The sequence below is a fragment of the Oncorhynchus mykiss genome, chromosome 8 (genome assembly GCF_013265735.2).
Source record: "Oncorhynchus mykiss isolate Arlee chromosome 8, USDA_OmykA_1.1, whole genome shotgun sequence".
NCBI classification, from domain to species: domain Eukaryota; kingdom Metazoa; phylum Chordata; class Actinopteri; order Salmoniformes; family Salmonidae; genus Oncorhynchus; species Oncorhynchus mykiss.
In genome coordinates, this window is record NC_048572.1 from 78,036,292 (window position 1) to 78,059,691 (window position 23,400).

The 23,400-nt window shown below is 45.6% G+C and overlaps 2 protein-coding genes across 3 annotated transcripts; one reads left to right on the forward strand and one right to left on the reverse strand.

The window, feature by feature from the left end:
- The first annotated feature begins 1,802 nt into the window (after positions 1-1,802).
- On the forward strand, positions 1,803-10,483 carry LOC110530688 (elongation factor 2). The gene is made up of 14 exons (XM_021613929.2): positions 1,803-2,166; positions 3,814-4,028; positions 4,745-4,926; positions 5,209-5,420; positions 5,608-5,786; positions 7,002-7,107; positions 7,250-7,502; positions 7,684-7,879; positions 7,995-8,118; positions 8,279-8,521; positions 8,737-9,090; positions 9,307-9,489; positions 9,607-9,739; positions 9,914-10,483. The coding sequence occupies exons 1-14, from the start codon at positions 2,164-2,166 to the stop codon at positions 10,105-10,107; spliced, it is 2,577 nt and encodes an 858-aa protein (XP_021469604.1). The 5' UTR covers positions 1,803-2,163; the 3' UTR covers positions 10,108-10,483.
- Positions 10,343-15,827, reverse strand: LOC110530689 (BTB/POZ domain-containing protein 2). Of its 2 annotated transcripts, none has more exons than XR_005052960.1 (9): positions 15,294-15,827; positions 14,999-15,118; positions 13,478-13,634; positions 13,150-13,255; positions 12,742-12,939; positions 12,421-12,613; positions 12,118-12,299; positions 11,746-11,892; positions 10,343-11,662 (listed from the first exon to the last, which is right to left on the reverse strand). XR_005052960.1 is itself a non-coding variant. In XM_021613930.2 (9 exons), the coding sequence occupies exons 1-9, from the start codon at positions 15,791-15,793 to the stop codon at positions 11,501-11,503; spliced, it is 1,671 nt and encodes a 556-aa protein (XP_021469605.1). In that variant the 5' UTR covers positions 15,794-15,825; the 3' UTR covers positions 10,343-11,500. The 2 variants fall into 2 exon arrangements, 1 of the variants encoding a protein (XP_021469605.1); XM_021613930.2 differs by having other exon boundaries at positions 12,212-12,299; positions 15,294-15,825.
- Positions 15,828-23,400: the final 7,573 nt, after the last annotated feature.

Genomic DNA, 23,400 nt, shown 5'->3' on the forward strand with positions numbered 1-23,400 from the left:
ATGGGCTTACACCTACTTATCTTTCTCATTTGGTCCTGCCTTACATACCTACACGTACGCTGTGGTCACAAGATGCAGGCCTCCTTACTGTCCCTAGAATGTCCAAGCAAACAGCTGGAGGCAGGGCTTTCTCCTATAGAGCTCCACTTTTATGGAATGGTCTGCCTACCCATGTGAGAGATGCAGACTCGGTCTCAACCTTTAAGTCTTTATTGAAAACTCATATCTTCAGTAGGTCCTATGATTGAGTGCAGTCTAGCCCAGGAGTATGAAGGTGAACAGAAAGGCAATGGAGCAACGAACCTCCCTTGCTGTCTCTGCCTGGTTGGTTCCCCTCTCTCCACTGGGATTCTCTGCATCTAACCCTATTACAGGGGCTGAGTCACTGGCTTACTGGTGCTCTTCCATGCTGTACCTAGGAGTGGTGCGTCACTTGAGTGGGTTGAGTCACTGACGTGATCTTTCTGTCCGGGTTGGCGCCCTCCCTTGGGTTGTGCTGTGGCGGAGATCTTTGTGGGCTATACCCGGCCTTGTCTCAGGATGATAAGTTGGTGGTTGAAGGTATCCCTCTAGTGGTGTGGGGGATACTTATGCTTTGGCAAAGTGGGTGGGGTTATATCCTGTCTGTTTGGCCCTGTCCGGGGGTATCGTCGGACGAGGCCACAGTGTCTCCCGACCCCTCCTGTCTCAGCCTCCAGTATTTTTGCTGCAGTAGTGTGTGTCGGGAGGGCTAGGGTCAGTCTGTTATATCTGGAGTATTTCTCCTGTCTTATCTGGTGTCCTGTGTGAATTTAAGTATGCTCTCTCTTTTTCTTTCTCTTTCTTTCTCTCTCTCTCAGAGGACCTGAGCCCTTGGACCATACCTCAGGACTACCTGGCCTGATGACGCCTTGCTGTCCATGTGGATGTGCTGCTGCTCCAGTTTCATATGCTCTGCCTGCGGCTATGGAACCTTGACCTGCTCACCGGACGTGCTACTTGTCCCAGACCTGCTGTTTTCAACTCTCTAGAGACCGCAGGAGTGGTAGGGATACTCTGAATGATCGACTATGATAAGCCAACTGACATTTACTCCTGAGGTGCTGACCTGTTGCACCCTCGACAACCACTGTGATTATTATTTGACCCTGCTGTTCGTCTATGAACATTTGAACATCTTGGCCATGTTCTGTTATAATCTCCACCCGGAGATCTCCACCAGGCTATGTTATAATCTTCACCAGGCTATGAGGACTGGCCACCCCTCTTGGCCTGGTTCCTCTCTAGGTTTCTTCCTAGGTTTTGGCCTTTCTAGGGAGTTTTTCCTAGCCACTGTTTCTACACCTGCATTGCTTGCTGTTTGAGGTTTTAGGCTGAGTTTCTGTACAGCATTTTGTGACATCAGCTGATGTAAGAAGGGCTTTATAAATAAAGTGGTGATCCTAACTGACCTATGACAGGGAATTTTTACTGTGAAAAAATGTTAGGAATTGTGAAAAACTGAGTTTAAATGTATTTGGCTAAGGTGTATATAAACTTCCGACTTCAACTGTACCTCTCAAATACTTTCAGGTTTCAGTCGGTACCGATCTTTAAAGATCGGAGGGTTGACCATTTTTACAATCTACAACGCAATCAATACTTTATATTGTGCTCCATTCAATAATATGAGATTCTGTGGCTTGATAAAATATTTCTGGACTAATACTGCCTGCCTCCTTGTGGATTCGTGCTTGCATTGCATGCCATACCTATGTCACAGCACGTCGCACGCGTTTATCAACTACAACCTGGTCTCATAGACCAAACGTAACATAGTAAACACAGCCAATGTTTGCTTTAGCCACCTAGCATTAGCGACGACAAATTAGAGTTCATAACATATCAAACGTTTCGGGAAATTCCAAACATATTGTACAAATCTTAATTCGTAACATATCATGCGAAATCGATTAATACATATCATACGAAACATAACATATTCACAATAATGGTAAGATTTTTCCAGATTTTAATTTACTATGTTACGTCTTCCCCTGAGTCCACATTGCAGCCGAACGTGAAGTGATATAAAGCAGCGTAAGGTGTCATAAGCGTTCTCTTTCCTGCCTATCCTTGGACGAGGAAGGCGGTGTATTCGCAGTGTTAATTTTACCAAAAGTTTATCTACGAACATCAGGCAAAATGGTGAGTTGATTTTGAATTGTTTTGCTATGATTCGGTGGACCGGAGGTTCAGTGTTGTCCATGGGTAAAGAGTTGGCGACCTCCTTCCACATTGCCGGTGACCAGTTGAAAGGAACCGGGCCGGGTGAAGCAGCCTCCGGGGCACCCAAGATGGATGCTCCCTGTTTGAACTGCATGACGATGTTTAGAAAACCGCGACGGACATAGCTAAATTAAGCCCCATATGAGATTATAATGCATTTAGGTACCAATTTTCTCCTTACAATTTCGTTTAAGGAATATGGTGGCTGTTTGAATTTACGCAGACGTCTGTTGGTTTTTACTATCAAACTAACCATCTTTGGGGGTTTCAAGTCTGTTTTATAACTGGGCCCGCCCAGTTAACTCTAGGCCAGGGTTTCCAAAAATCAGTCATCGGGACCCTAAGGGGTGCACGTTTTGGGTTTTGCGAGATGGTACTAGAACCGCAGACTACCTAACCGTCAAGCGTTTTTACATTTTAATCAGCTGTATAGTGTTAGGGCAAAAACCAAGACACACACACCTTCGGGTCCCGATGTCGACGACCGAGTTTGGGAAACGCTGCTCTAGGTATCACCCGCTCTAATTTTTTTGTGGGTAATACTTTGTTTTTGACCACAAACGTTATAGCTAGTCACTGTTTGACAAGGGTAATTGGCAAAATCGATATTCAAAACCGTTGGTAATGGTAGCAAACTGGCCCATATGTCAATTCTAGTGTAACGTTAGATGGCTAACGCGCAATTTGGTTGTATACATTGGCCAGCTGGCAGTAAAACGTCAGTTATTGGGTCTAAGGTGGCGTGACTTCTAGTTAGGTCGTTATGTGTCGGATTGCTCAGATGTAGGCCAGCAAGTACAGCGTGATGCAGTTGTGCAAAATGGGCAGTTCCCAAATAGCGTGCGTCACCGTTTATATCATAAAGGCCTCTACTCGGGTCTAGGGCGGCATATGCGCCAACGCTGACTCGTTCAAGTCAAGGATCATCTCTTCGCCTTTATCAACAGAAAAGGACTGCCACGAATACATGAGTCATCAAGCCAGCTGCCAATAGAGCTAGATTTAAAAACAGATTATTCTTTATTGGTCAAATAAGTGGCATATCGGCTGCTGGTGGTCCCTCCCTTTTTAAATTGGCTATGTGTTGAATTCCAGTCAGACTACTGCAGGCTACTGTCATGTCACCAGCCAAGATGGATAACATATTACCTCACCCCATTTGAACAGAAGACTAGGCCTAATGCAAAAATCAGCATCCCTTTTCTGATGTGCCTTATAAAAGAGCTAGGTCATCAATGCATTGTATCCCTTTTTCATCTAGCTAGATGGGGTTATCAAATATGTTTGTTTCTATAGGACAGTGAGTCCATCATAGCAAATTTCTTTCTGTGTTGCATTTCATTGCTCTTAGGGGTTTGACCAGGGTTGCTGCTGTTAAGAAATGTCAAATGCATTTAATCACGTACATGTAAAGTGAATCGATTTGATTTTTCACTTAGTTGTGCACTGATGTTAATTGGAGACTTAAGTGGGAGTTGGGGTAAGCCCCCAAATTTAATTTTAGTTATCAAGACTGGGAACAAATTCTCTTTTACCATTTTCTGATTATGTGGATCTTTGTCTCAGGTGAACTTTACAGTGGACCAGATCCGTGCCATCATGGACAAGAAATCCAACATCCGTAACATGTCTGTGATCGCTCACGTGGACCACGGCAAGTCCACGCTGACCGACTCCCTGGTGTCTAAAGCCGGGATCATCGCGGGGTCCCGAGCCGGAGAGACACGCTTCACAGACACTCGCAAAGACGAGCAGGAGCGCTGTATTACCATCAAGTCCACGTAAGTAGTACAGGGTCGTGTTCCTTCTGGTGCTTAATGTTTTACAACAAAAAAAACAGCTTTCTTATTGGAAAAGCTTTGGTAGTCCCTCTTTCAGTCTGGTTGCCTCCATTTAATTGTGAGTGAATACAACCCAGGAGTGCCTGTTTAAATCTCGAGTATGTGTTGCTTGGGGGGTGAAGCTCTTGAAGTTAAAATTGTTGGCCTTCCCCAGAATAAATGTAAAATAACAAAGTAAATGTATATATTTTACTTGAAGAGTGGGCGCTGCCCCTCCGTGTGATCTATTGACTCCCATCGCTGTATGATCGGTTGTCATACGCTCTCACGTTCATTAGTCTGCTGCCCTGTGTACATAGTCATGAAACACTGATCACTTTCATAATGTTAACGTACTGGTTTACCCACTTCATAGGTATATACGGTATTCCATTCCAGGCCTATCCTATTGCTGTACATGTACTATTCAGATAAACTACAGTACCAGTCAAAAGTTGGGACACCTACTTAGGGGTTTGTCTTTGTTTTACTACATTGTAGAATAATAGTGGAGGCATTAAAGATGACATTACACATGGCCTCGTGTAACCAAAAAGTGATAGTTTTTTACTATCCCTGTCTGCATCTCACAGCTGACTGGGATGCTTGGTTTCAGACAAACAACCACATTAAAATATATAATTAACCTGTTCTCTACCCTCCCTTGCTCCTCTCAGGGCCATCTCGATGTACTACGAGCTGGGGGAAAACGACATGGCTTTCATCAAGCAGTCCAAGGATGGGCTTGGCTTCCTCATCAACCTGATTGACTCACCGGGCCATGTGGACTTCTCCTCTGAGGTCACAGCTGCCCTTAGGGTCACCGACGGCGCACTGGTGGTGGTCGACTGCGTCTCAGGTACTCACGGTCTTGTTTCTGTACTTCGGTCTCTTGTTGTTTCTTTCTCCCAGTCGCCTCTCCCACTCTTGATTGTCATGTTAATTTTAGTCATTTAGCGTATGCTCTTATTCAGAAGGACTTACAGGAGTAATTATGGTTGAGTACCTTGCTCCGGGATATGTCAGCAGATTTTTCGCTGAGTCTGCCTCGGGATTCGAACAGCAATCTGTTACTTGCCCAATGCTCGTAACTCTTAAGTTAACTTGTTCATCTAACAGCTTCTCGTTCTCCCATGGTCAGGTGTGTGTGTGCAGACAGAGACTGTGTTGAGGCAGGCCATTGCTGAGCGCATCAAGCCAGTGCTGATGATGAACAAGATGGACCGGGCCCTGCTGGAGCTGCAGCTGGAGCCTGAGGACCTGTTCCAGACCTTCCAGCGCATCGTGGAGAACGTCAACGTAATCATCGCCACCTACGGAGAGGATGAAGCGGGACCAATGGGTGCCATCATGGTGAGACCGGCACGGGTTGTGTCAAAAGTTCTGTGGTTTAAATGGACGTCTAACATGCTTGTTACACCGCAATGGAGAAACCCATGTCCAGTTAAACTTACAGATGTAAATGGGACTAGTCCCCTAAACTCTCCTCATAGGGAGACATGTTTGACATAACAGACCTGGCCCTATTGTCTTCCCTCAGATTGACCCTGTGATTGGTACCGTGGGGTTTGGGTCCGGCCTCCACGGCTGGGCCTTCACTCTAAAGCAGTTTGCTGAGATGTACGTAACAAAGTTTTCTGCTGGCAAAGACACCCAGCTGGGATCAGCGGAGAGGTGTAAGAAGGTGGAGGACATGATGAAGAAGCTGTGGGGAGAGAGGTACATGCACACCCACTGTACACGATGACCTACTACTGTACATAGAAACATTCTGTAAGAAGATGTGAGGACATGATGAATATTCATCCGGACAGTACTGGAACAAGATGAGCGTTTAGATGGACAGACCGAAAGATGCGCGCACAAGTGAGACTATGTTGAAATTACAGGTAGACACTTACTCTGGGTGTGTTCCAGATAGACATTCTCTGTGCAGATTGTCAGATATCTATAGATAGATAAATATGCTGTCTGGAGAAGTGTAGCATCTCATGAACCACAACAATGTGAATTAGTAACTCTATTTCCACAGAGCTGCACTAAATGTATCTGGAATGCACTTTCTCTCTCTCTCTCCCTCTGGGCGCACTTGATTTAAAAAAAACGCCCGTTGTGCTGGTTAGGCAGTGCTTGTACCTTAGGACCAATGAAATGGTTCCAAGGGACAACTCCACCTACCCCGGCACTTCGGACAAATTAAATTAAGTGTGCCTGTTCTCTCGCTTTCTCAATCACACGTGCACAGGTGAGGGCGTGGAAATATTGAAAAGTGATTGCAGGTATGTGGCGTGACACGGGCAGCCCCATATGTACAGTGTTTTTCTCTGTATGGAGACCTGAGGAAGACCAAAGGGTTGAAGACAAAGTAAACCCATTTGGGAGCCTAAATTGCAGGTGCGCACTCTTCTCTTATGCTGGCAAACAATCTGACGTGTTGCAAATAATTCCTGTTTCTGGCTGTTTACGTGTCACGGCTGATTGTAACCTACTATATGTAAATGCTTGCGAGTTCCTGGCTGTCGTAGTGACATGAAGTTAACTGTTGCACTTGTCTTTTTTCCTTGACTCTTAATAGCACTGGTTTTGCAGATGGCAGCTAATTTTGAAGACAGTTTTACCAAAAGGTTTTGTTTGCAAATGGGGTCTAGGTCCATTCGAATTAGTCAGTCAATTCAGGAAGTAAAGTAAAATGAAAGGTTTAATTATTTTAAGGGTGGGTATTTTCTCAAACCTGAAAAGGATCAGTTATTTATTTCAAGTTATTCCATGTGTTAAATTCAAATGACTAAATTAATTTCAATTGGAATGGACCTCTACCCTGGTTGCAACTTGGGTTGAATGCACTTTTGAAATGTGCACCGCTCTCTGTAAGAGCGTCTACTAGATGACAACTGTCAATGTGAATGTTAAACATGTGTGATGTTCACCTGGTAGGTTTTTTGACCCAGCCACTGGGAAGTTCAGTAAGTCTAACCTTGGTCCTGATGGTAAGAAGCTGCCCCGTACCTTCTCTCAGCTGGTCCTGGACCCCATCTTCAAGGTGACCTTCCCCCCCAACTGTTGATCAATTATTTTTTATTTTACTAGTTAAATTGCTTAACATTAATTGATTATATGTAATTCATTGACCAATAAAATGTACATATTTTTATGGTAAGCAACTTCTCCCTTCCTCCCTCCAGGTATTTGATGCCATCATGAACTTCAAGAAGGATGAGACAGCCAAGCTGATAGAGAAGCTGGACATCAAGCTGGACTCTGAGGACAAGGAGAAGGAGGGCAAGCCCCTGTTGAAGGCGGTGATGCGTCGCTGGCTCCCGGCCGGAGAAGCCCTGCTCCAGATGATCACCATCCACCTGCCCTCCCCTGTCACCGCCCAGAAGTACCGCTGTGAGCTGCTCTACGAGGGACCAGGAGACGACGAGGCCGCCATGGGTGAGGGCGCTTAACTTCAGCCAGCCCACAGTTTACACACCAAGACACACTTGGCGCTTTGACGTCTCACACAACATCCAAAATAAAGTAACTGTCCATGTCAACTAGCAAAGGGTTAGACATCACATTTCCTAGTTGATATAAAGTCTGGTATCATAATCCTGATTTAACATCTTCTCAGGTATCAAGAACTGCGACCCCAAGGCTCCCCTGATGATGTACATATCTAAGATGGTGCCCACCACAGATAAGGGTCGCTTCTATGCCTTTGGCCGTGTGTTCTCTGGCTGTGTGTCCACCGGCTTGAAGGTGCGCATCATGGGACCAAACTTCACCCCGGGGAAGAAAGAAGATCTCTACGTCAAGCCCATCCAGAGGTGTGTTTTAGCGCAGCAGATGCGTTTGACTTCAAAACTTTTTAAAATGCATTTTTAAATGTATTCTCTAACCCCTCTTCATCCCTCTCCCATCTGTCTCTTTCTACCACTATAGGACCATTCTGATGATGGGGCGTTACGTGGAGCCCATTGAGGATGTACCATGTGGGAACATTGTTGGTCTGGTTGGAGTTGACCAGTATCTGATTAAGACTGGGACCATCACCACATTTGAACAGGTGGGTTGTACAGCTCATGTTTTACTATAGCAAAACTCAAGATGGCTTTGACATGACTGGAGCGCTCTGGTCAAAAGTAGTGCACGATCTAGGGAATGGGTTGCCATTTTAAACAGACAATGGATGCATATTTCTTACGTCGTATACGTTTGTCCAACAGGCCCACAACATGCGTGTGATGAAGTTCAGTGTCAGCCCTGTGGTGAGGGTGGCTGTGGAGGCCAAGAACCCTGCTGACCTGCCCAAGCTGGTGGAGGGACTGAAGCGTCTGGCCAAGTCTGACCCCATGGTGCAGTGTATCATCGAGGAGTCTGGCGAGCACATCATCGCCGGGGCCGGAGAGCTTCATCTGGAGATCTGTCTCAAGGATCTGGAGGAGGACCACGCCGGCATTCCCCTGAAGGTGAGGGAGGGGGAGGCATAGGGAACAAGATTGTACTCAAGGAGGAGACTGTAATGTACTTGGAGAAAGCAATGGTGCACTACGGAGGTGATTTTGTGTTCCACTGACAGAATCTACGTGTCTTTGCTCTGTTGCTTTCTCAAGACGACAGTCGTGGAGATATCTGTGGACTAACTTGCTGTCCTAACCTGAGTCACAACTCCTCACCCTTACAGAAATCTGATCCAGTGGTGTCCTACAGGGAGACTGTGTCTGAGGAGTCTGAAGTGATGTGTCTGTCCAAGTCCCCTAACAAGCACAACCGTCTGTACATGCGGGCTAAACCCTTCCCCGACGGCCTGGCCGAGGACATCGAGAAGGGGGACGTCAGCCCTCGACAGGAGCTGAAAATCCGCGCCCGTTTCCTGGCTGACAAGTACGAGTGGGACGTGTCAGAGGCCCGTAAGATCTGGTGCTTCGGCCCCGACGGTACTGGACCCAACCTGCTGATGGACGTGACCAAGGGAGTCCAGTACCTGAACGAGATCAAGGACAGCGTTGTGGCTGGCTTCCAGTGGGCTGTCAAGGAGGTGGGTTTGCGTTGCGCTTAATGACCAACTGCTGCATCATTAATCATTTTCCTTGCAAAGGCTCATCAAAGCATTGTAGTTTAAATCTACATTCATGTCTTCAGTTTGTGTGTAATTAGGTTAGAATCTCCACTGTAGGCCATGCTGCAGGTACCAAGTTTACTTAGTCATTTTTGTCCCAAGTTGTGACATGCAGTTCCTTCCACCCTCCTACAGGGTGTGTTGTGCGAGGAAAACATGCGTGCAGTCCGCTTCGACATCCACGATGTGACCCTGCACACAGACGCAATTCACCGCGGTGGTGGACAGATCATCCCCACGGCCCGCAGAGTGCTGTATGCCTGCCAGCTCACCGCCCAGCCACGACTGATGGAGCCGGTCTACCTAGTGGAGATCCAGGTGTGTAACTACTTTGCCACTAACCTGACTGCTTTCTTACATTGATTTGTATGCTAGTCTAAAGGGGTCTATTTGATCAACTGATTTTTCTGAATAATGCGTTTCTGGCCTCTGCAGTGCCCAGAGCAGGTAGTGGGTGGGATCTACGGTGTGCTGAACAGGAAGCGAGGACATGTGTTCGAGGAGTCCCAGGTGATGGGCACACCCATGTTCATCGTCAAGGCCTACCTGCCTGTCAACGAGTCATTTGGTGAGTGTTAACTCAATCTGGCGCTTACCAGGGACACGCGTTAAGAGAATTGGCGTTTCCGTGTACATTTCAAATGGACTGAAATTCAATCGTGCAGAAGTTAGGTAATGTCAGATAAGAATGGCAGAAAGACCTCAAACGTTAACTGTCCTGTTCCCTGTCCCCCGCCCCCAGGGTTCACCGCTGACCTGCGCTCCAACACGGGCGGCCAGGCCTTCCCCCAGTGTGTGTTTGACCACTGGCAGATCCTCCAGGGAGATCCCCAGGACCCCACCACCAAGACTGCCGTTGTGGTGGCCGAGACCAGGAAACGCAAGGGGCTGAAAGAGGGCATCCCGGCCTTAGACAACTACCTGGACAAATTGTAAATGTTGTCCTGGTTCCCCCTAGCCACTACAACCCCCACCCCACTTGTGTAGATTGATAATGATTGGGTAGGCATACGCAATATGTGGAAGATTTCACCTAGCCTATCGGAGGGTAACGTGACGCTATTGGCATATTGCTTATGGTATACCTATCCGACCCTTTCAGATGTACACAGTGCCCAGGGGAAGGGACTAGGGCTTGGTTTGGAAGTTAGTGGTTCTCTGACCTTTTCCCCCCCCCCTTCTATTCCTCCATTGTACGAGTGAGGGATGGGACTGTACAGTGCACTGCGCAGTAGCGCTTGCCTAAATGGAAACCTGGTGACATGAATCCAAGGATGGGAAATGTCAATAATAAAGATGAATAGAAATTGTACATGGCGTGGATGTTGTTATTGGCTTATGGTTTGAAATTAAGAAACTGGTAACTAGTGATTATGGGTTGATGAGGACAGCCAGAGGATTGTAAGTATATAAATGGTAATTTTGGTTCAACTGAAGGTAATTTTATTTTATACAATCCTTAATGTGCCAGTAACTATTTCTGTAAAGTTCCCTGTATACGTCCAAGACCAGTGGTGTTCTACACACTATCAATTCAGTCTGATTGCCTTTAAATGAGTGCTTCTTCCCAGGGTCTGCATGTCCTACTCAGGCTGAAGCTGTAATGCTTCAGTACATTAAAATGACTGGTCCATAATTATTTACACCCTTGCTCAAGGTGTGCATGGCACTGCGAAATAAAGATGCTTTTACCGTAAAGTACCTAATATCTATGGTGGCTCTTCGATGGGGCTGTTTTCCAAGGACCAGAACATTTAAGCCCATCTCAAGATGAAATTGTTAATTGCCAACATCTTGCAATGGTGAATCGGTCTCGACTTAAGACTGCCCTGTTCAAGAGCAGACATTTTAATATAAGTTTAGAGAAGTCTTATCCTCATTTTAAACCTTGTACTTTAACAATCTTGAATATGGAGACCTATTATTTCCCGTTTTGTTAGTGTCACATGCGGGTCACTGATCAAGCAGATGGATCCTAATTGGTAGTGTAACAGTATGTACATTGGCGTAGCTGGACGCATCTCACTCCCACATGCTTTTAGCTACAGACAGACCATACAAGGGGTGGTTCTGTAAATACATGGCAAGCTTTCCCAAGTTAGTCAATAGTTCTGACCAGTTCTCTCTCAGCAGACAAAACGGTTGTCAAAGTAAAACAAGCTGACACCCCTCCATGGTCAGTGGGAGTTGAGAGAAAACCATGCTCCAATTATTGATGCCTCCTTCACCACTGGCGTGTGGCTTCCACAATCAGATTAAGGGCCACGGGGGCATTTGTTACATATTCAAACAGGGCCAGAGTCTCTCAGCAGTCCAGTGATCGTGAGGACTAGGTGTAGAAGATGACTTCGGGAATCTGTCCGTCTTCTACTGAGGTGCCGTTGTTGTTGCCCGCAGCGTAGCAGAAGGTGAAGCATGTCTTGGTGCCAGTGGAGGACGACTCGTGAGTCACCTTACGCATTCCCTTGGTCCCATAGTGAGAGTCAGGACCCTGAGAAAGATTGAAGAGGGAATCACTGGTTACACAGCCAGAACAGGACCCCACCAATCAAAACATGTACAGTAAGCCTGTACCTTGAGTGTGGCGCAGGCTGTGTAGTTGACGTTGGGTAGGATCTCCACCGGCTCCTTGAACATGACTCTGAAGGTGTTGGATGAGCCATCACAGCTGAAGCCTGTGTCGTTCTGACCCAGCACTGTGTTACTATCTGTGTGAATGATCTGGGATGAGAGAGGGAAACGTTACAGAAACAATCTCCCTGGTCCCATATTCCCATTATAATGGAGCAGAGCCCCATTGGTCCTGATCAAAAGTTGTGCACTATAATGGGATTAGGGTGCCACTTGGGACGCAATGGTCACACATTCTACACCAACACACTGCTAATATATATCTATCCACAGGAACGTATATATTGTCATCAATGATTTAGGAGAGACAAATACCAGAGAGGGAAGGGAGTCTTTGTTCCAATGTATTCTGTCTATATAAATCAAATATGATTGATTGACTGATTTGGTTAGTTAAGGTGGGCAGTGCCTGGATGTTGACTTGGTAGTCTGTGGGGCCGTGTATGGAGCCGTAGAGGCCAAAGCCCACCACGAAGATCCTCCTGTTCACTGAAAACCTGAGAGGAGAGGAGGGGAGGGGATAAGAGGGATAGATTATGTCCTCAGGAAATATTTCTGATATTACCTATCACACACACACACACACACAAGGTTAATTTGATCTGTGCGTGTTCTCACCGTATACGGTCACTGGTCCCACTGTAGCCCCAGCGGCTCTCCACCTGTCCGAAGCGCGTGATGCTGCACTCCTTCCCCCGTAGGCAGCAGCGAGGCCGGTCGATGAACTCTACGCGGGGCTTTGGGTTCACAGTGAAGTGAAGGAACAGACTCACCACCTCACTGTCTGTCAGGATACTGGACTGGGCCGGTCCTGGGTGGAGACACAGCAGGGATAGGAAGACATGTCAGAGTGAGGGAGACTGAGATCGTGAGAGAGACATACAGTGTGCAAAAATGACTGACTGTCACTGTGTGTGTGTGTGTTTGTGTGTGCGCTACCTGCGGCAAACTCCTCGATAGTCATGAGTGGGAAGCGGATGAGGGCGAGGGCCTTGGCCAGGACCCTGCGTTTGTTCTCTGGGGTGGGCTGTAGCTGCTGCCGGTGGGCCTCTGCCTCTGACCAGCGTACCGCCGCAACAAATAAACGCACCTCCCTCACCCCCAGAGTGTCCCGCTCCAGCACAGCCACTAAAGTATCTGAGAGAGGGTAGAAAGATGGAGGGAGTAGACAAGAGAGGGAAAGAGAGAAGACAGAGAGGGAAGGAACGGAAGACATAGAAGGGGAAAGAGTGAAAAGGAGAGGAGGGAGGGAGCAGTCATCATGAGATACAAACATTGCCATGCGCATTTCAAGAATGCATTACCATATGTAGAGTGAACTACAAAACCCAAAGTGAACTACAATACCCAGATCTATGTCAGTGAAACCCTCAGCTGCGAGCGCATCTCCGGTATTCTTGTCGATGTTCTCTAGACACAAGCTGGCAAGCTGGGGCTCATCGAAAAGTCGAGCCTGAAACACACACATCGATCAGACCCACAGTAAACAGTAGTTTACTTAACATGAACTGACCAAGAACCTTTGCAACTCCTGTTTTGGAACTGACCTATTGATTTGAGATGTTCAGACAAACTGTACCAGAGTTATTTTGATACTGGGTCAGGCCACCCAATCAGTCACTGGTTGACTTGTTTAGAGAATGTATCCCAGACAGACAGTACAATAGTAGCTGACCTGAGTGAGCAGCATGAAGGCATTGTCTGCCCGCAGGTTCTTCTTGAGGAATTCCACACAGTGGGCCTCCAAGGCTGGCACTGCATACTTCTTAGCTGTGTACAGAGTGGTCATCACCGTCTCAGGCCCTATTTGGACCTCATCAGAGTACAGGAACCTGGAGGGGACAAGATTAGATTACTGATAGCAGGGGACCTTTAATCTTAAAGCGTCAGTATGTTGTATTTACTAGGGATCCTGGGGTACATACACATTACGACACATCACACATAAAACAAAACATTAAATCATATAACACCACTACATATCTACAATACAGAATGTATAATACCACCATACAACAATATTACAATGTACGTGTGTGTAGAGTGCGTGTGCTAGCCTGTGTGTGCGTTAGCGTGTCTTGCTTCAGTTCGGCTGGCGGAAGTCGGCTAGGCGAAAGAGTGTGCATACTCCCTTAAAAAGACCTTTGTTTAAGAAATGAGAGAAAGGCAGCAATAGTACCGTTTGTCCATTTTGAGACACCATAGATAGTATACACTTCCTCAAAACAGTCTGAATTAATCTAACGCAATAAATCTGTAATTAATTAGATGTTTTTGCAGAGGAGATCTTAATTGTACATCTAGTTAGAATGTTTGGTGCAGTATTTCTCAATGGGGGGAAAAAGGTTCATTATAACGACTCGTCTCTTGTTGAACAACAAAGACTTTATTAAAGAATTCTGACCGTTAACCAATCACAGACGAAGGGGCGTATACTTCGGCGCTCGAACTTCAGCTGGCCTTGAGAAAAAAAATGTCACCATGCGGACATGTGGCCTTTAGAGGACATACGCTTTGAACACACAAACAGCATCATTGCATTTTGGTACACCACAATTACATTCATTTCCAAAGAAAACGCTGCGTTTGCATTGCGTAGCAGAGGCAGTTGCAGTGCGTTTGGTGTAGATTCATCGAACATATGTGTCAAACTGGAGACGGTTTGACAGAAATGGTAGCAGAAGGTGAATGTTGAACTTTTGTTGCATACATTTCCAGATGATGCTGCAACGCCGCTGTCAGTGTGTTGGAAGCATTAAAGGCCCTGCGTGGTCAATCCACCATCTGAAGTGGCCATGCAACATTTACTGTGATTCAGCCTCCACAGACATCAGGGCTTTCATACTTATTGCGCTTAGCAGAGCTATTGTGAAGGAAGTTGTCAAGGAAGCGAGTGTGTTAATACAGGATGTACCGCCCCTACCTACCATCAACCAATCATGTCAATATGGGGCTATACAACTTTGAGGCGCACAGCAATGTGGTAGAGAGTTTGAGATGGCGTCTGCATACCTCCAGAGGCTTAGCAATTGCATCACACCCTCAGACCACATTGTCAGATTTAGCATTAATTGGCTTTAACAGTCTTTGGTGGAACAGATAACCTGGGTTCTGGCCATAAACTGTCCAATACCTTGGATGGGACCATTTGCGCTATTATGATTGTAACGTCTCTAAACCAGGAAGTACTTCTTACTTCAGTAATGCCAGAAAGGCTGCAGGTTCGACATCTGGCAAATCGATTTCCGTTGAGGTGGTCGCCATACCCCCGTTGAACATGGCATCGAAGACTGCGCTGCCCACAGCGAGAACGAATCTAACCAAAACCAAAGCCATCATCAAATCAAAACAATGCTTTTCACCACTAACATGATGCATTAAACTCGCTTGGATTAATAAACATGTCAATTAGACGATTTTCTTTACTTTCTTCTACTAACCATCCTTAGTAGACAAACTATAGTAATAAGGAAATGCACGTTCGTGCTTACCTGTGTGCGGGTATTCGTTGCACTCCCATACCTTTCCCCACCAGAAAATGAACGTCACTCAAAACCTCGTTATTAAACAGGAAAGCAAACCGTTCCTTTACGGTGCTTTTCGTCGCCTGCCAGTTGTACACGGGCTCCCGGTAAACCAAAACATCAGCGGCCGGTGGTGCTGACGACAGTGAGGAATGGGTTCCTGGTACACTCGCAGCCGTTGCTCCGGAGGCCCCCCTTGCCGCAGCGCTTTGAGCTGACGCTTGCTGAATCGAGTTCTGCACAGTCGGTTGAGTTCCAGCTGCAACACCGGCGCTTTCGCCTCCGCCAGGCCCCGACTGCGGGTTGGGGCGCCTTGCAGGCCCCTGAACCCCTCCGGTCGCACCAGTGGACCCACCGTTGGACGTAGGCATTGAATAACCACTGTTGCTGGGCTGGCCATTTCCCAAAGGCCCTGGGCAGGAGAAATGTAGGGAGGGAGGCCTACCGCTGTAGTCCCCAGCAGCCATCTTGAATCTGACAGATCATGGGAGGGGCGTGACGTATACATAAACGGAACACGGTCGGGTACGTGAACCAGAGGATGTTTTGTAAAATATGTTTGCATATTTTGTATTATATTTGTTGTTTAATAACAAATAAAAACATTTAAAAATATATAACAGAAATAACGAAAAATAAAAAACAACCATAGGCTCCAGACAGGATGCTTCTAGACCCAGATCCAGGATCAGATGATCATCTCCCCACCTGACCACAGCCAAGGTGGAGGGAAATGTAACACGGACCCTAGTAATAAAAACTGAGTGGTTTGAGCCCAAATGCTGATTGGCTGAAAGCCGTGGTATATCAGACCGTATACCATAGGTATGACCCAAAAAATATTTGTACTGTTTTAATTACGTTTGTAACCAGTTTATAATAGCAATAAGGCACCTCTGGGGTTTGTAGTATATGACCCATATACCACGGCTAATGGCTGTATCCAGGCACTCCGCATTGCATCGTTGATAAGAACAGCCCTTAGCCGTGCTATATTGACAATATACCACTGCCCCTCGGGCCTTATAAATATCCGGTATTATCCACTCTACCTTGAACTAGAGAGGGCTATCTCTAAGTGAACTGTACAGTGCAAAACGTGAGAAAAAAAATCACCAGTGCCGCCGGATGGCGCTATTATTTCTTACTTCATTTGACAAACGATGTGTCATCTGGCGGAAGTAGGGTTACATGAGAAAGTGAGAGATGATCCTCAACTGGTTTAATGATTTGATGTCAGTTGTGCCAAAACAACACATCAGGTAATAATCCTCACACTATAGTATGATATGATAGCCTAAACAAAGTACATTTAAATTGATTGAAAATTAAACGTTTTCAATTAAATTGATTGAATTAAATAAAGCAGTTGTTTCCATGTCTATGAAGTACTTGATGCATAGATTCAGTTGAGATGGGGGCAGAAGCAAACATTATTCTTCCTTTTTTACAAGGATTGACATTTTCTTGTTTTTTCTCTTCAACAACAAATGACTGTTAATGAATGTTAAAATTATACAAATTACATAATTGATTTGCTGACATGTTGTTTGTCTGTGAAATGTACAACTTGATCCATTGTTTTATTAAGGAAGCAGAGAGAAAAAGGAAATAGTGGTATATCATTTGACTCTTGGAACGCACAGTGTATTAATACTTAGCTATGAAGATTAGGACTCAGAATCACATGCAGAGTTCAGTCAGTGATACACATGAGAAACAAAGAGAAACAAAGAGTTTATCAATGTTGAGGTAATAAAGACATTATGTTAGAATAAGTGATTAATCTGCTGTGCCAACACATCTCTGGGCCCAGTTTTTCAAAATATATCTTTCTGGATTTCGCCTATCTGATTGTATTAATTTAATAGAATTAGAATGAATAGAACAGGAGTCCCCATTCTACTAATTCTATTTATATGCATTTAATCCTAACTGATAGGCAAAATCCACATAACTTTTGAAAAACAGACTGTACCACCTTATCCTGAATGACTTCCTAATGACTGACCACACAGAGCAGAGCTGTTGCTCCAGACTGCCTCTGACACACATGACCAGAGATACCATAGAGCTATATGCAGACATGGCTTCATCAATGCAGATTTAGCTGGGGATATATACCTAAACCCCTCTGCCATCTTGTCTTTACAGTGTGCTCCTTTATCATCTCTTTATCATATGCACAGTTCAAAATGAAGTGAAATCTTTAAACAATCTTTTCATTTTCACTGGGCAGTACATATAGGGGATATTCCATTGGGCATGTGTAGTCACTCATAAAGCACTCATAATTATCAGCATATCATTACTATGCAGATTTTTTTTTTTAACATAATCAACACAAGCTAGCCATTCTAATTAGCAACATTTTAACATCTGCATTTGGTTAAATTATTCATTATGAATAATTCATTACCTCATAAAGGGAAAGAATGACTTTATTTAGAAAATTGCTCCTTCATTCTCTATCTTCAGCATGTCCACCTGGGTCTTTAGGTTTTTCTTTAGTGATGACATAATTGATTTTGAGATATAAATGTCAGTGCTTGACTTGGGCAAGAGCTCACCGGAGGTTAGAACCAGCACCTAAAATGTTCTACTGCTTAATGTCCTGCACTTGTTATAGAATAACTCGGATCTGCAGCCATTTTAATATGTAAAAACATTATGGGGGTTATTCATAACACCTTATTCTTCAGTATCAAGCAAGAACACCCAGTACAACAACAGGAAACTATTACTGTTTTTATACTTCATTCTCTCTTCAACATGTTCACCTGGGTCTCCGACACTCTCATTTTAACTGCCTGGGCTACAATGACATAAATACAAAATTGTTATATCAGTGGGAAATCGAGATATGACCAGTAGTCAAACATAAAGTACACTGTAAAAAATGTTTGGTTGTTGTTTCATCTCATTATTATTAAGTAACTTCTTCCACAGGCTTTTTTTGGTTTACTCAACTTTTCTGTCCAAGTGTTAGTTGAACAAAAACATTTTTTATGTCACGACTTCCGCCGAAGTTGGTGCCTCTCCTTGTTCAGGCTGCATTCTGTGGATGACGTCACCGGCTTTCTAGCCGCCACTGATCTACGTTTCTTTTTCCATTTGTTTTGTCTTGATTGTACACACCTGGTTTCCATTATGTTATAATTTATTCCCTATTTAACCCTCTGGTTCCCACATGGTTTTGTGCATGTTTGTTCTTTGTTAAGTGGTCGCTCTTTTGTGTCGAGCTGGAATAATATTCCCTGTATGGAATTAGTTTGTGATTGTTTCGAGTAAGGTAGGTTTTTACTCAGTTCTGTGTCCTGTGCCTGACTCCGTCCTACCTGCTGCACACTGACACTTGACAGAAACACGCACCACGATGTGGAGTCAGCAGGTACACCCAGTCCTCCTTTACCAGTGGAGGAGCGGGTCCAGCAGCACTCGACGATGCGCCAAAATCTTGGCACAGCCATGGATCGCGTGCTGCACACCATGGAGCGATGGGAGAAAGGGGGTTTTCCCACACCCCCATCCACTTCACCCCAACCCACGCCGCTGTCCACTCCTCCGTCACTTGAACCCAGTGGGATTCGGCTCTCGCTCCCGAGGGCATATGATCGGACGGCTCCCTCGGGACACGAGAGCGTGTCCGCCCTCATCTCCTGTTTGTCGGGGAAAGCACTTGAGTGGGCCAACGCTGTATGGGGGAGAGAAGGCGCAGCGTTGGTCCACTATGAGAATTTCACCCTCCGTTTCCGGGCGGTATTCGATCATCCACCTGAGGGGAGAGCGGCAGGGGAACGGTTGTTCCATCTTCGACAGGGGATGAGGGATGGAATGAAAGGGCCCTGATCGACCATTACCGATGTAGTCTACGTGAGGACGTTCGTCAGGAGCTGGCATGCAGGGACACCCTCGACCAGCTGGTGGATTTATCCAAACCCGGCTGGATAACCTGTTGGCCACCCACGGACATCCGGATCGGGGCCCGTCCATTCCATCCCGCAGCACCTCCAACCCTACACCTATGGAGGTCGGAGGTGCTGCTCTGAGGGTGACCGGAGGGGGGGGGCATTTCCTGCACCACATGTGGCCGCAGAGGGCACACTGCTGGTCGATGCTGGGGAGGTTCCCCAGGGAGTCGAGGCAGCAGGCAGGGTGAGTAGGCACCAGACTCACCCAGAGCTTCCTGTTGCACACGTGTGTGTATGTATAGAATATCCAGAGTTTTCCCCGCATTCCCAGCATAAGGCGCTAGTAGATTCAGGCGCAGCTGGGAACTTAATTGACCGTTCATTTGTACTTAGTTTAGGGATCCCTATTGTTCCTATTGTTGTGCCCTTCCCTGTACATGCCTTAGATAGTCATCCTTTAGGGTCGGAGCTGATTAGGGAGGTCACAGCTCCACTATGTATGATAACGCAGGAGGGTCTCAAGGGATAGTCACGTCAGTGCTCAGGGAGTTGTGTAGGTGTTTCCTTAGGTGCCACTAAGGTGGAGAGTCCAAACCAGGTCTCCGCCATGCACTTCCCCCCTGAATATACCGATTTGGCTCTCGCCTTCTGTAAGAAGAAGGCGACTCAATTACCACCCCATCGACGGGGGGGATTGTGCGATAAATCTCCTGGTAGACGCAGCACTTCCCAGGAGTCACTTGTATCCCCTGTCACAGGAGTAGACTGCGGCTATGGAAACATGTCTCAGAATCTCTGGGGCAGGGGTACATTCGGCCTTCCACTTCACCCGCCTCCTCTGGTTTCTTTTTTGTGAAGAAGGATGGAGGTTTACGCCTGTGTATTAACTATAGAGGTATAAATCAGATCACGGTGAAGTACAGTTACCCACTGCCTCTCATAGCCAGTGTGACAGAGTCAATGCACGGAGTGCGCTTCTTCACCAAATTGGATCTCAGGAGGGCTTACAACCTGGTGCGTATCCGGGAGGGAGATGAGTGGAAGACGGCATTTAGTACCACCTCTGGGCCCTATGAGTACCTCGCCATGCCGTACGGTTGATGAATGCTCCATCAGTCTTCCAATCCTTTGTTGATGAGATTTTCAGGGACCTGCACAGGCAGGGTGTAGTGGTGTATATAGATGACATTCTGATTTACTCCGCTACACGCGCCGAACACGTGTCCCTGGTGCGCAAGGTGCTTGGTCGACTGTTGGAGCATGACCTGTACATCAAGGCTGAGAAATGTCTGTTCTTCCAACAATCAGTCTCCTTCCTAGGGTACCGCCTGTCGGAGTCAGTGGTGGAGAATGGAAAATGACCGCATTTCAGCCGTGCGTAATTGGCCGACTCCAACCACGGTAAAGGAGGTGCAGCAGTTCTTAGGGTTTGCCAACTACTACCGGAGGTTTAAGGGCGGCCAGGGCTTTTGGTCACCTGAAGGCTCTGTTTACCTCGGCTCCCGTGCTGGCCCATCCGGATCCCTCTTTGGTGTTCATAGTAGAGGTGGATCCGTCCGAGGCTGGGATAGAAGGGTACGCCAACAAAGCTCCGCCCCTGTGCCTTCTTTTCGATGCTCAGCCCGGTGGAGCGAAACTATGATGTGGGTGACCAAGAGCTGTTTTCGTCTTTTGAGCTTCTAGTCATGAAATCTATGCAGCCTACTCAATCACTTTTTATAGCTACTGTTTACAGGCCTCCTGGGCCATATACAGTGTTCCTCACTGAGTTCCCTGAATTCCTATCAGACCTTGTAGTCATAGCAGATAATATTCAAATTTTTGGTGATTTTAATATTCACATGGAAAAGTCCACAGACCCACTCCAAAAGGCTTTCGGAGACATCATCTACTCAGTGGGTTCTGTCCAACTTGTCTCTGGACCTACTCACTGTCACAGTCATACTCTGGACCTAGTTTTGTCCCATGGAATAAATGTTGTGAATCTTAATGTTTTTCCTCATAATCCTGGACTATCGGACCACCATTTTATTACGTTTGCAATCGCAACAAATAATCTGCTCAGACCCCAACCAAGGAGCATCAAAAGTCGTGCTATAAATTCTCAGACAACAAAGATTCCTTGATGCCCTTCCAGACTCACTCTGCCTACCCAGGACGTCAGAGGACAAAAATCAGTTAACCACCTAACTGAGGAACTCAATTTAACCTTGCGGAATACCCTAGATGCAGTTGCACCCCTAGAAACTAAAAACATTTGTCATAAGAAACTAGCTCCCTGGTATACAGAAAATACCCGAGCTCTGAAGCAAGCTTCCAGAAAATTGGAACGGAAATGGCGCCACACCAAACTGGAAGTCTTCCGACTAGCTTGGAAAGACAGTACCGTGCAGTATCGAAGAGCCCTCACGGCTGCTCGATCATCTTATTTTCCTCAGTTAAGTTGGAAAAATAGGAACAATCCGACATTTATTTTTGATACTGTCGCAAAGCTAACTAAAAAGCAGCATTCCCCAAGTGAGGATGGCTTTCACTTCAGCAGTAATAAATTCATGAACTTCTTTGAGGAAAAGATATTGATCATTAGAAAGCAAATTACAGACTCTCCTTTAAATCTGCGTATTCCTCCAAAGCTCAGTTGTCCTGAGTCTGCACAACTCTGCTAGGGCCTAGGATTAAGAGAGACACTCAAGTGTTTTAGTACTATATCTATTGACACAATGATGAAAATAATCATGGCCTCTAAACCTTCAAGCTGCATAGGGTCCACCCTATTCCAACTAAACTACTGAAAGAGCTGCTTCCTGTGCTTGTTGAACATATCCACCGGATGTGTACCAAACTCACTAAAAGTGGCAGTAATAAAGCCTTTCTTGAAAAAGCCAAACCTTGACCCAGAAAATATAAAAAACTATCGGCATATATCAAATCTTCCATTCCTCTCAAACATTTTTGAAAAAGCTGCTGAGCAGCAACTCACTGCCTTCCTGAAGACAAACAATGTATACGAAATGCTTCAGTCTGGTTTTAGACACCATCATAGCACTGAGACTGCACTGGTGGTAAATTACCTTTTAAGTAACCTCTTGAATCTATGGGGACGCTATTTCATTATTGGATAAAAAAACGTGCCCGTTTTAAGCGCAATATTTTGTCACGAAAAGATGCTTGACTATGCATATAATTGACAGTTTTGGAAAGAAAACACTCTAACGTTTCCAAATCTGCAAAGATCTTGTCTGTGAGTGCCCCAGAACTGATGCTACAGGCGAAACCAAGATGAAACTTCAAACAGGAAGTAAACAAAATTTCTGAGGCGCTTGTTTTCCATTGTCTCCTTATATGGCTGTGAATGCGCCAGGAACGAGCCTACACTTTCTGCCGTTTCCCTAAGGTGTCTGCAGCATTGTGACGTATTTGTAGGCATATCATTGGAAGATTGGCCATAAGAGACTACATTTACCAGGTGTCCGCCCGGTGTCCTTTGTCGAAATTGGTGAGTAATCTTCAGCTGCAAGCATTCTTCCATGGGATTCAGAGGAGAGAGCAGACTTCCACGAACGTTATATCATCGAAGAGATATGTGAAAAACACCTTGAGGATTGATTCTAAACAACGTTTGCCATGTTTCAATCGATATTATGGAGTTAATTTGGAAAAAAGTTTGGCGTTTTGATGACTGAATTTTCGTTTTTTTTTATTTTTTATTTTTCTTTCGGTTTTGAACAAAACGGAGCGATTTCTCATACACAAATAATCTTTTTGGAAAAACTGAACATTTGCTATCTAACTGAGAGTCTCCTCATTGAAAACATCCGAAGTTCTTCAAAGGTAAATTATTTTATTTATGCTTTTCTTGTTTTTGTGAAAATGTTGCCCGCTCAATGCTACGCTAAATGCTACGCTAGCTATCAACACTGATTACACAAATGCTTGTTTTGCTATGGTTGAAAAGCATATTTTGAAAATCTGAGATGACAGTGTTGTTAACAAAAGGCTAAGCTTGAGAGCTAGCATATTTATTTCATTTCATTTGCGATTTTCATGAATAGTTAACGTTGCGTTATGGTAATGAGCTTGAGGCTGTATTCACGATCCAGGATCCGGGATGGCTAGTATCAAGAATTAATGGAATCAGACCGAGGCTCTGCATCTGTCCTCGT

What these genes read in the sequence shown, in the direction of transcription:
- LOC110530688 (XM_021613929.2), top strand. An exon ending in TACGTCAAGCCCATCCAGAG is followed by an intron (nt 7,880 to 7,994) that starts GTGTGTTTTAGC and finishes CTACCACTATAG; the next exon opens with GACCATTCTGATGATGGGGC. An exon ending in TCTACCTAGTGGAGATCCAG is followed by an intron (nt 9,490 to 9,606) that starts GTGTGTAACTAC and finishes TGGCCTCTGCAG; the next exon opens with TGCCCAGAGCAGGTAGTGGG.
- LOC110530689 (XM_021613930.2), bottom strand. Translation starts at nt 15,793, where the DNA reads ATGGCTGCTGGGGACTACAGCGGTAGGCCTCCCTCCCTACATTTCTCC. An exon ending in CCTTCATGCTGCTCACTCAG is followed by an intron (nt 13,256 to 13,477) that starts GTCAGCTACTAT and finishes TGTGTGTTTCAG; the next exon opens with GCTCGACTTTTCGATGAGCC. An exon ending in CAGCCTGCGCCACACTCAAG is followed by an intron (nt 11,663 to 11,745) that starts GTACAGGCTTAC and finishes AATCTTTCTCAG; the next exon opens with GGTCCTGACTCTCACTATGG.